At 42.0% G+C, this 14558-nt stretch overlaps 1 protein-coding gene across 1 annotated transcript in view; it reads left to right on the top strand.

Annotated features, from left to right (window-relative positions):
• The first annotated feature begins 1318 nt into the window (after nucleotides 1-1318).
• Nucleotides 1319-14558, top strand: part of drg2 (developmentally regulated GTP binding protein 2) — a 29004-nt gene continuing 15764 nt past the window's right edge. The window contains exons 1-7 of the mRNA XM_080206625.1: nucleotides 1319-1481; nucleotides 2541-2701; nucleotides 5823-5912; nucleotides 8684-8744; nucleotides 9623-9713; nucleotides 11014-11086; nucleotides 13246-13336. Coding sequence (XP_080062751.1) covers nucleotides 1418-1481; nucleotides 2541-2701; nucleotides 5823-5912; nucleotides 8684-8744; nucleotides 9623-9713; nucleotides 11014-11086; nucleotides 13246-13336 — 631 coding nt within the window. The 5' untranslated portion in view covers nucleotides 1319-1417. The remainder of the gene's footprint in view (nucleotides 1482-2540; nucleotides 2702-5822; nucleotides 5913-8683; nucleotides 8745-9622; nucleotides 9714-11013; nucleotides 11087-13245; nucleotides 13337-14558) is intronic.

The following is a 14558-nucleotide window of genomic DNA, read 5'->3' as shown; positions in this document are numbered from 1 at the left end:
GTCCTGAGATACATAGGTTAGAGGGATTATTGGGTAAATATGTGGGGATATGGTGGTAGGGCCTGGGTGGGATTGTGGTCGGTGCAGACTCGACGGGCCGAATGACCTCTTTCTGTACTGTAGGGTTTCTATGATTTTCTATGATCATAGTACTGATTTGGTAAATAAGACCAATTCTACTGATTGTGGTGAAACTCTTAGTGCAAAATATATAATGTATCATGCTTGAACAGGTCATCCCTACCAACAAGGCCATGGTCGATAAACATCTCTGCACGAGCAACACTTCAATACAATATTAACTTCGATATAAGTAATTGTGAAGTGCTTGAATAATAAGTTTTTATAGTAGGATGTGGGGGGGGGGGTCAGATACACAAAGTGGCAACATGGCATAATAAGGCCTTAAAATTGCAAGCAAAGTACTTAGACTCATTTGTGCACAATTGAAAAGTAGAAATGATACATAAAACTTAGTACTGGGCAAAGTTCTGATCCCCATCCAAAACTAAGTATTGGCGATGATCAATTTTTTTTGCATCTAACTAAATTGTTTTGATGGAAGTACTTTTGTTAAAGCTTTGTAAGTAATTTGAAGCACATGGTTGGTGCAAATGAATGCAACAAAATTTGATCATCATATTCAAACAAAAATATAGTTTGTTAAACATTTCAAATAAAATCTACTTAGTCCTTATTCCATTTATGGACTCATTGAACTTGGACAATATTGTGCTTTTTGCAATCATAAGTAGTGAAAGATTGCTTGTATATCAAGAGAATTGACAAGCCAAAGTTTCAGAATCATCACTTGAAGATTGAAAAGTGCAGATATCACACTTTGTCATAATAACTACAGTAAGGTGTTATAGTAATTTTGACACTGTTCTCACTTTTTAATGATCCTAAGGCAAAAACACACATTTGAATAGCAATCAGTCCAATATCTCAAAAGAACCTAAATAGAGGACAAAGGCGAGATTTAAAAAAACGCTGTGGTTGCTGGAGATCTTACGTGTGAATCAGAATAGTGCTGGAAAAACTCAGTAAGTCTGCCAATTTCTGTAGAGAAACAAAGTTAACCTTTCAAGAAAGGGAGGGGTGTGATGGGTTTTATTGAAAAGGGGGTGGGGGTGGGGGAGGTGACGCAAAAGAAGTTGGAGATCGATTAGAGAGCGGAGAAGATTAAATTACGATGACAAGGAAATGTCAGGGTCGAAAAGGCAAAGGCTGAGATTGTGGCGGTGAAGAACTCGGAACTGAAGTCTGACATCAAACTCCCGGGTGCGGCGGGGGAGCCGGTTCCAGGTTGCACCAGGTTCCGGTTCCGCGTTTGCTCACGTGGGAGGTTTCCAGAATCTGGGGAAATATTCCGCTAATTTCCCAAAAATACACCTTCCGCTGAAATACCGCAGTCATGGGGATTTTAGAGAAAATCTCCGAGATCGAGAAAGAAATCTCCCGGACCCAGAAAAACAAAGGTAAAGACCCCGAATAAAATACACCACCCACACCGTGTACATTACACCCCCCGCCCCCGTGTACATTACACCCCCCCCCCGGCACCGTGTACATTACACCCCCCGCCCCCGGCACCGTGTACATTACACCCCGCCCCCGGCACCGTGTACATTGTACCCCCCCCCCCCCCCCCGCACCATGTACATTACGCCCCCAGCACTGTGTACATTACAGCCCCCCCCCCGCCCCCAGCAACGTGTACATTACACCCCCCCCCCCCCCCCGCCCTGGCACTGTATACATTGCACCCCCCCCCCCGGCACCGTGTACATTACAGCCCCCCGCCCCGGCACCGTGTACATTACACCCCCCCGCCCCAGCACTGTGTACATTACACCCCCCCGCCCCAGCACTGTGTACATTGTACCCCCCCCCGCACCATGTACATTACGCCCCCAGCACTGTGTACATTACAGCACCCCCCCCCCGCCCCCAGCAACGTGTACATTACACCCCCCCCCCCCCGCCCTGGCACTGTATACATTGCACCCCCCCCCCAGCACCATGTACATTACACCGCCCCCCCCCGCACCGTGTACATTACACCCCTCTGCCCCCTGCACTGTGTACATTACACACCCCCTCCCCCATCATGTACATTACACTCTCCACCCCCGCCCCCAGGCACTGTGCACGCTGCACGCATGCCCTCCCACCTCCCATCCCATCCTTTCTGACACCGCGTGACCTGCCTCCCCTCTGCCAAGTTTGGGCCTGAAATTTTCCTCATTAATCCCTTCCTCTTTTCTTCAATAATGGGTCCTGGAGAGGAAAAACTGACAGTATTGTACACATCAAATATTATCTTTGAATTGTCCCTTTTTTTGTCTATATTGGTATCACTATACTAAATGAGTCTGTTGGCAATCCAGGTTATTCATGAAGGCCCCAATTCTCAACATTGCCCCTCACCTGATGTGTGGTGATCCTCCAGTTAAAGACACCACCAGTCACAGCCTGTGGACACTTGGGACTGTGGTGACTTTAAGCGTCACAATAATATGATTGGTGTTTTGCAGCCACTGAATACCACCTGGGCTTGTTGAAGGCCAAGCTTGCTAAGTACAGAGCTCAACTATTGGAACCCTCAAAATCTGCATCATCAAAAGGGGAAGGCTTTGATGTGATGAAATCAGGAGATGCCAGGGTAGCATTAATCGGATTCCCTTCTGTGGGTAAGGTAAGAACAAATTAAGTTCTCATTCTCTTCATGTTAACTATACAAGCCACTTGACAATCATGACTGTAAAGGATTGGTGTGACAAGCTGGAGTAAATGATGAGGGGGATAGCGAGGGGGATTGAATATAAAAGTAGGGAGGTCTTGCTGCAGCTGTATAGGGCACTGGTGAGGCCGCAGCTGGAGTACTGTGTGCAGTTTTGGTCGCCGCACTTACGCAAGGATATTTTGGCCTTGGAGGGAGTGCAGAGGAGGTTTACTAGGCTGATGCCGGAGTTGAGGGGGTTGAGCTATGAGGAGAGGCTGAATAAACTAGGCTTGTACTCGTTAGAGTTTAGAAGAATGAGGGGAGATCTCATTGAGACGTATAAGATGTTGAAGGGGATGGATAGGATAGAGCTGGAGAGGCTCTTCCCACTCAGAAAGGACAGTAGGACTAGAGGGCACAGCCTCAGGATAAAGGGGGGGCGGTTTAGAACGGAGTTGAGGAGGAACTTCTTCACTCAAAGGGTGAATTCTCTGCCCATTGAAGTGGTGGAGGCTGCCTCGCTCAATATTTTTAAGACGCGGGTTGATAGGTTTTTGATAGGCAAGGGGATTAAGGGTTATGGGGAGAGGGCGGGAATGTGGAACTGAGCCATGACAGATCAGCCATGATCTTATTGAATGGCGGGGCAGGCTCGAGGGGCTAGATGGCCTACTCCTGCTCCTATTTCTTATGTTCTTATGAAATGGTACACTGCTATTTACCCAGCATCTGAAACGTACATGCTGTATTCTTTTGGGATTGCCCTCAAAACTTCATCTGCTATTCTCGACAAATTGCTGACATTTTGCAATGCATTTCCTACTTTGTTTTCTACTCTTTTCCTTGATGTACAAGTTTAACCATTACTTTTCATCCTTAACTCATTCTCCAGTGTCATGGCCTTGGCTGTGAAATGCGTAATTTATGGCCCCTGCTATAATAGAAAAAGCCATGCAACTTCCTATGTAGAAACTTTGGTGTATGTTGAAGGAATTACGTTCCCTCCTGCTACAGAGTTTTAACAGCTGCCGTATGTTTTAACTGGACTTTCAGATGTTCTCCCAGTTTAGATCCATGCCTCTCTTTCCTGCTTCCAATTCCGTGGAGCAGGTCAGAGCTCAAAATCTGTGCTGCGAGGAAGATTTGGAGGGGAAACACTCCCTGCACCCTGCAATCCTTTTTAAAGTATTCTGATTTGTCATATGTCTCCCTCTCCTTGTTCATGGCTTCAGTTAAACTTCTTTCTGTTCCCTGCTCAATTTGCATCACTTCCACTATGAAGGAGCTTAGATATCATCATTGAAAACATTGGTCGCCAAGGCAGCATTGTTTCCTGCAGTAATTTTGACTTTCACTTTGGAAGAGGATATGCTTTACAATAAAAGGCCACATAAATCTAAATATATGTGGATATGTCTGCACTCTGGTTTTTCTTTGTTCCCCTTGTTTTTGTGTCTTGATGGTGCTTGATAGAGTGAGTGAGAAAGTGGTCATGTTGAGTAGTTTCCACAGTGGGATCATGTGATCATCTCGGCAAAGAGAGGATAGCACACACAGTGCTTGATGCCACTGACTATGAAATTGAAAAGCACAACAGTTGAGGATGGCTGCAAGTCACTAATACATACCCAGATATATTTAGTGAAATTTTGGCAGCACGTGCTTGACACTGTAAACTGTGACCACCATCGACCTTGCTTATTCTTTGTCATGATGAAATATTGTACACACATTTCGATACCTGTCAACTTGTCATACGTGAAAACACTTGACACATTATCAGAATTTTGTGTTGAGATCACCATGGCAGGATTTCTCATTATTATCAGAGCTTGTATCACTCAGATAAAGCACTGCAAAAAAAGGAGTACCTCAAATCCGTCAATCTTGGGATTGAGTCCAGGCTCGATTTGAAAATGTGCTGGATTTTGGGAAAGGGTGGGATATTAATCACATTAATTCAAATTGAAACACCTTAATTCAGTGAATAAGAGTTGCAGGAAAACCAAGTGATATGATCGCAAAGCATTTTAGGTTTAAATGCCTTGTTGCTGCTGATATTAATTCACTTCTCGCACATTGGATTTAATAACTCTTCCATGCCTCACCCACTTCCTTACGTTAGTTTATCCCATTTAAAATAAAAAATCAATCAAACTGAAATGATGTTTAAAAATACCTTGCATTTGAAAACTCTGTTTTTATTCATGCAAGATTGTAGGGTACTCTTTCACTCTCTTTGAACTGACTTGGGACAGCTGCAAGAAGACAGCCAGTTTGCCACCCAATCCATCAGGAGAATATCGTGCTCATAGGATTGCAGCTCTGATTGGATGTATGCCTGGTGCATCAAGTATTTTGCAGTTTTCTCAAAGTGAGAAGAGATGAGCCCTGTTAATAGATTTTAGACTATTGAGAATCAGGTGTAATGTTTGGATTTAATCCTGTGTGCTTCTATTGGGTAGCCTTAATGGCATCAAAATTCAATATCTTAGCAAGGATAGGCATGTGTCCTGACTCCCCCCAAGTACAATACATAGCTAAATATCGTACCTCATTGGATTCTGCAAGAGTCTTTTGTCTGACGCAGCTGCATCTGCACTGGGCCTGGTGGAGTCAAGTTTTGCTGGAGCACATCGGCTGCTTGAAGCCAATCAATACTTGGCAACTCACCAAACTTCTCCGACTTGGGTTTGGCAGGATTAAGGTTCACTGGAGTGCAAGAGAAAGGTGTCCAGTTTTTGGACACCCTACAGCGACTGAAATAGACATTAAAGACCCTGTCATGTAATTGACGAATTTACAAAATAATTTGTTGCATGTTAAGTGCTTTGAAATTTTGAAAGATTAGTAAGTGATATAAGTTGTCTGATATATGGAAAGAGCCATGGTCACCTTTGCTTACAAATAACGTGAACTCTAAACCCAGGGGAAATTGGACTGCAAAGAGAAAGATCTAACATATGAAAAAAAGTTGGTAGTAACCTAGAAAAATAGGCTGAAATAGTGCTAGTAACTGGCCTTAAATTGAAGCATTGTAACTCTCTGTTGTGATGAGCTTGTACTTGAGTTGTGGCCAATATTTGTCTTTCAGTCTACATTCCTGAGTTTGATGACTTCCACTGCAAGTGAAGCAGCTTCATATGAATTCACAACTCTTACCTGTATCCCAGGTGTCATAGAGGTAAGATGTTCTCAGTAAGATTGAACTACACTGGATCTTTGTTTGTGCCATGAGACTGACTCTAGTTGCTGTTATGCTCTGTCCCTGGCCTTGACAGGGGAATGTATATTATACTTTGCATTTGAATTCTAACCAGATGAGGTTATTTCTTAAGCTTCAAACTTCAGTTATTTGTGGAATTCAACTGGTTATGACTAAATCTATCTTAATTTTTAAAGCAGCTAGATAGCTGTAAATGCAGATTGCAGTATTGTAGTGCACCTAGTGCGTTCCCTTGGAGAACATTCCCTTCATGCTGTTGTGCAGTAATTTCAGTGCAGTTTTTGTTAGATCCTTTTTAGTTTTCTCTGTTATAAAGCACCAAGTATTTTGCTCCAAGTTATGTGTATGCTGGCTGATGAGAGGTTTCTCTCATTGTTCATCAATGTCACCAAATTTGGATCATAAAATTGGAGTCCGCTATTCACTCCTTTGAGACTATTCTGGTGTTCCATGAGGTTATAGTTGGTCTATGACCTAACGACATATAATTCTCCTGTCGACCTTTACTGAATGATGTAGGCACTTGCCCACAATCGTTCCAACTCCCATCACTGACTTTGTTTTTGAGGCTAGAAGTCCAATATAAGCAGCATGATTGGCAGTATTCAAAGAGGGTTTAGTCTGAGGACCATGCCCCACACTGTCCACTCATTGTCCAAACACATACCCTTTCAAGACGGAGCTTCTGGTAATAATCAATAGCCCTGTTTCATTTTCCCTCATCCCCTTTAGTTCAGGTCTGCTGTTACCCTTACTGAGCTGCCTTGGTACTGACTGGGGGCTTGAATCTGGAACCTTTCTAGTCAATTAAGAACAGGCTTGGTTTCCTGAAACAAAAATAAGACAAATGAATGGTTGATTCATATGAGTGGATGTTTGCTAACTGAGCCCATCAGGAGACTATCGTACTCATAGGGTCACCGCTCTGATTAGACGTGCGCTTGGTGCTTCAATCACATGATATTTTGCAGTTTTCACAAAATTAGAAGAGATTGGTTCTGTATTAGATTTTATAGCAGTTAATTTACTTGGCAAAAAACAAAACATTTGTTCAGTTTTATCTTCTGTTATTGATTCATATTGTGTACTTGTTGATATTTGTGCAGAATTAAAATGTTATGTTGACTGAATTTCATTTCTGTTGAAACTTATTTAAGCTAAGCAAATACTTGAAGATTCTTAGTTTAATAAAAAGCAATGCAGTTGGATGATTAGGGATTTCTGTTTCATTTTTGTTTGCGTAACATGTCTCCGTTCAGAAATATTGTTTGAAGTTTAATCCTGTTTTAAAAAGATTTCTTGATCAAGGCCTTTTATTTGTGACTTAAAATGCTTGGAAATCCAGCTGAACTCTTCTCCAGGTTGGTACTTGATCCAAAATGATCAGAATGATACCCAGTCTCCAGGGGTTAAATTGTGTGGCGACATTACACAAACTAGGGTTATATTCTGTTGGATTTAGAAGGTTAAGCAATTTGGGAGAGGTTTTCAAGGTATTAAGGGGAACAGATAAGATAGATAGTGAGAAACAATTTCTGCTGGTTGTGGAACATAGGACTTGGAGCATAGCCCGATCTTTCAAGAGTGTAATTAGGAAATACCTGGCACACAATGATAGAAGTCTGGAGCTCTCTTTCACAACTGGTAATGCTTGATCAGTTGTTAATTTTAAATTTAAGATTTTGTTTTATTATTCACTCGCGGGACATGGGCGTCACTGGCTGGCCAGCATTTATTGCCCATCCCTAATTGACCGAGGACAGTTGAGAGTTAACCACATTGCTGTGGCTCTGGGTCACATGTAGGCCAGACCAGATAAGGACAGCAGATTTCCTTCCGTAAAGGGCACTGGTGATCCAGGTGGGTTTTTCCAACAATCAACAATGATTTCATGGTCATCAGTAGATTTTTAATTCTAAATATCTTTTATTGAATTCAGATTTCACCACCTGCCCTGGCAGGATTCAAATCCCTGGGTCCCCAGAACATGAGCTGAGTTTCTGGATTAACAATCTAGCGATGATACCATTAGGCCATTGCCTCCTCATTGAATATCAAAAAACCTGTCAAAACCATTAAAAGATATGTGGCAAGTACAGATATTTTATGACAGGGTGTAGATCAACTGTAGTTTCATGGAATGGCAGAATAGGTTCAAGGGACTGAATAACATAATAGGTTCAGGTCCTATGATCCAAATTTGGTGACATCACAGGCCTCCATCCTTTGTCCCCCCACAGTGCTCATTTTAATTTTCACATGGCATTAACAGCCAGGAGAATTTAAGAAAATGTTATCATTGTGCTTGTTGGCCTGGAGGGAGCAAGAGGATTTGTGTAGTTGTATAATGTTAAGTTTCAGTGTGATGTACCACAGAGAATATGCTCAGGTTCACAGTTAATTTCCTGATTTCACCCAAGTTGGTTAGAAAGAACTTAAGGACTTTCTTATCAGCGGAAGAGGAAATTGGAAAGAGAGATATCCTGGGCTGCTTGTATATTTCTGCACAGGTCGAACAGAGTGGCTAAGGGAGTCTGGAACCAGATCTGTGTTGCAGGCTGACTGCCACCTCTGTCAGTTTCTGAGTCAAGAAGTCAGAGTTGAGTTATTACGTGCCTTAATTTAAATAAATATTAAAAATCTTTGCATCCATGAGCCACAAAATAAAACTCAAAACTATTGTGAGCAGATTTTTATTTGCTAAAAAAGGATTTTTTTTTATAATGCAGCATAAAGGAGCTAACATTCAGCTTTTGGATCTGCCTGGTATCATTGAAGGAGCAGCACAAGGTCTGTATGTGCATTTGTTGAGTTGGAATGCTTGCAATTGCTTGGAAAGGTTTGAGTCTGGGGTTGCCTATGAAAAAATTCTGTGTTCCCAAGTTCCAATCCCAGGCTCTTCCTCTGGCTTGAAGGATAGAGGAGCCATGGAAATTATGCAAGAGTAAAGACCCTTTCTAAATGATGGATATGGTTCTTGCAGCAATTTTATTAACTGAAGTATCAATGGACATGTCTGGTTGAACCTTCTTGTCCTGACTTCTGGAAATATTGATAATGTGAGTGTTCCCGCTCAAAAAAGACAGTAGGACTAGGGGGCACAGCCTCAAGATAAAGGGGAGGCGGTTTAGAACGGAGTTGAGGAGGAACTTCTTCACTCAAAGGGTGGTGAATCTCTGGAATTCTCTGCCCATTGAAGTGGTGGAGGCTGCCTTGCTAAATATTTTTAAGAAGCGGGTTGATGGGTTCTTGATAAGAGAGGGGATTAAGGGTTATGGGGAGAGGGCGGGAAAGTGGAACTGAGCCACAACAGATCAGCCATGATCTTATTGAATGGCGGGGCAGGCTCGAAGGGCTAGATGGCCTACTCCTGCTCCTATTTCTTATGTTCTTATGTTCTTATGAGGCTATATATTCTCTATATCTGGACCATGACTACACTTTAAAGAATTTTGTTGTCTGTGAAATACTTTGGGTTGCAATTATCAGTGCAAATTAATTGTGTTCTCTTGTGAAATCCCCTCTCCTCTCTGCTATCTTTCAAAAAACTTGTAGAACAGCAACTCAATCAGATTTCAGGAAATGCAATAACTAGTCATCATAAGTTTGCTGCTGAAGCTTAACTAGAGTGACAGATCGCTGAAATATTGTTTTTGAATTTGTTACAGGTAAGGGCCGTGGTCGCCAGGTGATTGCAGTTGCTCGGACAGCAGATGTTGTAATAATGATGCTGGATGCAACAAAGGGTGATGTGCAGAGGTGTGTGTGTGTGTATGTATGTCTGTATGGAAGCAGCTAAAATATCCATGCACAGTCTTTTTAAAAAGACAAAAATATAATGGAAATTTAGTAAAGTGGTAGAATGTGGAAAGAGAAAAGATAGATTAACGCTTCAGCTAAAGCGCCCTGACTGCCAATTTGGTTATCTTGGGGTAATTCAGCACAAATTAGAGATTGACCTTCAAGACTTTTTATTTATATGGCTGAGCACAACCTCAAATTGTTCCTTCAGCCACTTGCTGTTGTGTATATCTTGGATTAGATGAGTTCTACACTTACAGTTTGAATACCACTCTGTAGTTGTATTTTAACCCCCCTTACCCCAGTAACAACTTTGTAATTGGCAAACTTTAAGTTGAAATGGATCCATGATTGAATAAAAGAATCAGCAGTTGGGAGCTGTTTCTTTCCATTGAGGATTTTCATCTCTTTACTCAGCACTTTGTCCCAAAACTTCACCAGAAATCTTCCAGGGACATAGTGCGGAATTTTCACTTCAATATTAGTTACATAAGGGCAGCGCATCAGAGTAAATGAAAGGATTAAAAGATGAGTAGCGCCAGAGCTCACAGAAACACAGCCGTTTCCCAACCCATCCCCATTCCCAGTACAGTTTTAAAAGATTGGCCAACAGCATTTCAGTGACTTAAAACAGCTTCTAAGATAGCCAAACATTTGTGTAAATATGCCCAACAAGTTCCAAAACCATTAAAACCAAGCCAGGCTGTGTGGAATGTTCCCAGTGGTGGGGTGTCCAGAACCAGGGGTCATAATCCAAGGATACAGTGTAAAGTAAGGAGAGGAGAAATTTCTTTATCCAGAGAGTAGTCAGCCAGTGGAATTCTCTACCACAGTATGCAGTTGAAGTCAAAACATTTGCATGTTTTCAAAAAGGAACTAGTTATAGCTCTTGGGGCGAAGGGGATCAAAGGATATTGGAGGGGGCAGGATCAGACTGCTGAGCTGGATGTTCAGCCATGATCATAATGAATGGTGGAGCAGGCTCGTATTTTCTATTTTTCCCTATTGTCTCCCTGCATTACAACAGTGGCCAAACTTCAGAACGCACTTCCTCAGGTTGTAGAAGACATGATACAAAGGCATTTTCACTTTGTCTTAGCTGGTGAGGGAGAGAAAGGATCTCATGCTTACTACTACCATTGACTGTTTAAGAATCAGATTGGTTGATTTTTGTATTGATAAAAAGAATGAAACTTCCTTTAAACTGATCCCAGATATTGATGAATAAACTGAAACAATACTTCTGTTTTCACTTTAGAAGTTTACTGGAAAAGGAGTTGGAGTCTGTAGGAATCCGATTAAACAAGCCTAAACCCAATATTTACTTCAAGGTGAGGGCTGTAGTTTTTGTTCTTTTTTGCTGAAGTTGAACTGCCACTAATGAACTCAAGCTAATTAATTTGAGTGTTTAACAAATCTTGTAAATGATTTCAGTTTTCTGCTTGTGTTTTTGAGGATTGTTGATGTTTTTCTCCCTTGTGTGACTTTATAAACTAGGTTGTTAACTCAATGTCTGCTTTGTGCCTTCTGTGAAGTAATTTTATTGTGCTAAATGTGCAATATAAACACACATTGTTTCTTCTTTTGGCACCCAAAAAGAACAGGCAAGCTTGTAGTTAACATATTATCATGTCTCTCAGAAATCTCTTAAAAAGATATAGTTAAAAATAGAAGGAGCAAGCGACAGGACCTGAAGGGCAGGTGAGGGTACCCAGGAGTTGTTTCACTGAGCTCATTATAATCCTATTCCATTGCACAATACCACGTCTAGCATAGCCTGTTTTCTGGTTGGTGCCAGAACATGCTTTTCTGAGAAACTATTCTGAAAACATTCTACGAATTCTGGGCTGCCTTTGTCCATTTGACTTCCCCAGTCAAGATTAAAATTTCCCATGATTATCGCCGTACCTTTTTTGACAAGCTCCCATTATTTCTTCCTTTACACCACATCTTAATATATGATTACTGTCAGGGGCCTATACACCCCTCCTAAGGTTAACTTCTTGCCTTTGTCATTTCTTAACTCAACCTGTTTCTTCCTCCTGAAATTAGGCCCTCCCTCTGTAATCATTAATAGAGGCACCCCTCCACCTTTTCCTAGCTTTTTGTCCTTCGTAAATGTTACCAGCTATTTAATTTCAGGTATCAATCTATGTAACCCTGCAACCATGTGTCTAATGGATATCAGATCATAGTTATTTATCTCTATTTGCGCTCTCAGTTCATTTGTTTGGAATGCATTCTGATACAAAGCTTTTAATTTTGTCCTTTTATTCTTTTCTAAACTCTAACCTCACCTGCTGATTTACTCTTAGATTTATGCTCCCTTTACTCTCACTTCCTGCCATGGTCTGTTCCTCGTTTTCTACATTAGTACCTTTCTCTCTTGTCTTTTCTCAACTCGTTGATTTACCACATTTGGTCCCTTGACCCCACCATTTCGTTTGAAATCTTATCTTCTTCCTTAGTTATGTGGTTCATTAGAACACTGGTCCCAGCATGGTTTGGGTGTAGACCATCCCAAAGTTACAGATTTTACTTTCCCCAATACTGGTGCCAATGCCCCACAAATTAGAACCCATTTCTCCCACACCAGTTACTGAGCCACACTTCATTTCTTTAATCTTATTCGTCCTGTGCCGAATTGCAAGAGGCTCAGAAATAATCTAGAGATTACTTTTGAAGTTCTGCTTTTCAGTTTACTGTCCAGTCCTGATGCACTCAATGCAGAACCCCTTTCCAAGATCTACTTATATCATTGGTACCCACATAGAGCATGGCAACTGAGTCCTGTTCCTCCCATTGCAAATTCCACTCCAGCCCTGAGCAAATGTCCCAAACCCTAGCACTGGGCAGGCAACAACCATCAGGACTCTGCTGCAGAGAACAATGACAATCCCCCTCAGTCTACTGTCCCCTACTACCACTGCATTCCTTTGTACTTACCCCACTTGAAAGGCCTCCTCTACCATGATGACATGGTCAGTTTGCTCATGCACCCTGTAGCCTCCACTCTCATCCAAACAAGCTGAGAGGACTTCAAATCCACTGGATACTTGCCATCTGGGTCCTTTTACTGCCGCATGCACAGTCACACCCTCCTGTCTGACCACTGACCAAATGACCTTATCCAAAGTGGCATGGCTGCCTCCTGGTACAAAGCATCCAGGAAAGTGGAAGATTGATCAGAATAGCTGTTCCCTGGTTAGTCTCTGTCCACCAATCAGGGAGTAACCTTGTTGCATTATTCAGACCCAGGAAGTTTAAAAGTCATGACCTGATCCCAGCTTCTTCTCGCACTAGTATACAAAACTAGTAACCACTCTGCTTACTTCCATTTGGAACTGAAAAGAATCTGCTGGCTGGATTGCAACAAGAATGTTGTGTTGGGGACACTCATTCTAACATGACGCATTCTTAACCTTGACTGAAATTAATTTTGTACTAATTGTTATGATTCTGAACTTGACTTGACTTCCTTCCTTTTCAGCCAAAGAAAGGTGGTGGGATCTCTTTCAACTCAACAGTTTCATTGACACAGTGTTCGGAAAAACTAGTACAACTCATCCTGCATGAATACAGTATCCTTTGCCATACGGAAAGAAATGCAATTTCAAAATCTGGCGCTTCGTGGTAAAGTTTCTCTTTGATGTCTCTAGGCTGTGGTTGTGAAAGAAGACTCTTTCTGTGTAAGCAATAATACCAGTCACACCCTTTAATTTGGAAAAAAATACCAAGGCACAACAGAAAACAATGGGCACCAAGTCAAAGAAGAAAACTTAAGAAGTACAGCCTAAACATTAGTTTTAAAAACTGCATTTTTAAAAGAAGCGGCACGGTTTTGGGGGGGATTTCAGTGTTTGGATTAGTCACATGCAAGTGGTTGAGCAGCGAGGGAAGGAGATGCTCAAGATGGAAGGCAAGGAAGGAGCAGTTTACAGCATTGAGAAAGATGATACAATGACTGGGAGGAGGTCTGGTATTGCTTTAAACATGTGAATTTTAAATGTTGCCTTCAGAATTTTTGCTTAGAAAGAGAGGCAGTTATATCTTGATGTTTACAATTTCTGGACATTCCGCAGCCCTTTACAGCCATTGATATACTGTGTGAGTATAGTCATAGTTGTAATGTAGAAAATCAATTTTGCACTCAGCAAGATCTTGCAAGCCACATTCAAAGAAATAGAATCCCTACGGTGCAGAAGGAGGCCATTGGCCCATCGAGTCTGCACCGACCACAATATCAGCTAGTCCCTAACCCTGTAACCTCACTTAATTACCCTGCTAATCCCCCCTGACACTAAGGGGCAATTTAGCATGGCCAATCAACTTAACCCGTACATCTTTGAAGTGTGGGAGGAAACCGGAGCACCCAGAGGAAACCCACACAGACACAGGGAGAATGTGCAAACTCCGCACAGACGATGACTTGATGCCAGAATTAAACCCAGATCCTTGGCACTGTGAGGCAGCAGTGCTAACCACTGTGCCACCATGCCGCCCGGAGAGAAATAATTAGATAATTTCTTGCATGTTAGTTGATGAATAAAGATTAGCCCGTACACAATGAAGGGTTGCCCTGCTGTGCTGTTGGACATTCTATGTCCACCTGAGAGGAGAATGGAACCTCTATTTAATATTTCATCCAAAAACGTCCCTCTGCCAATTCAATACCATCAGTATCCTGCATGATTACCATTGACCAGAAACGTAACTGAACCAGCGACTTAAACATTATGGCTACAAGGTGAGAGGCAATGCTGACTCCCCAAAACCTTTCACTACCTAGGCATAAGCCAAAAT

This window comes from Carcharhinus amblyrhynchos, chromosome 18 (assembly GCF_965287045.1).
Source record: "Carcharhinus amblyrhynchos chromosome 18, sCarAmb.v2.hapA, whole genome shotgun sequence".
Lineage (NCBI taxonomy): Eukaryota > Metazoa > Chordata > Chondrichthyes > Carcharhiniformes > Carcharhinidae > Carcharhinus > Carcharhinus amblyrhynchos.
The sequence above is the reverse complement of the archived record's forward strand: the minus strand, read 5'-3'. Positions and strand labels throughout refer to the sequence as shown.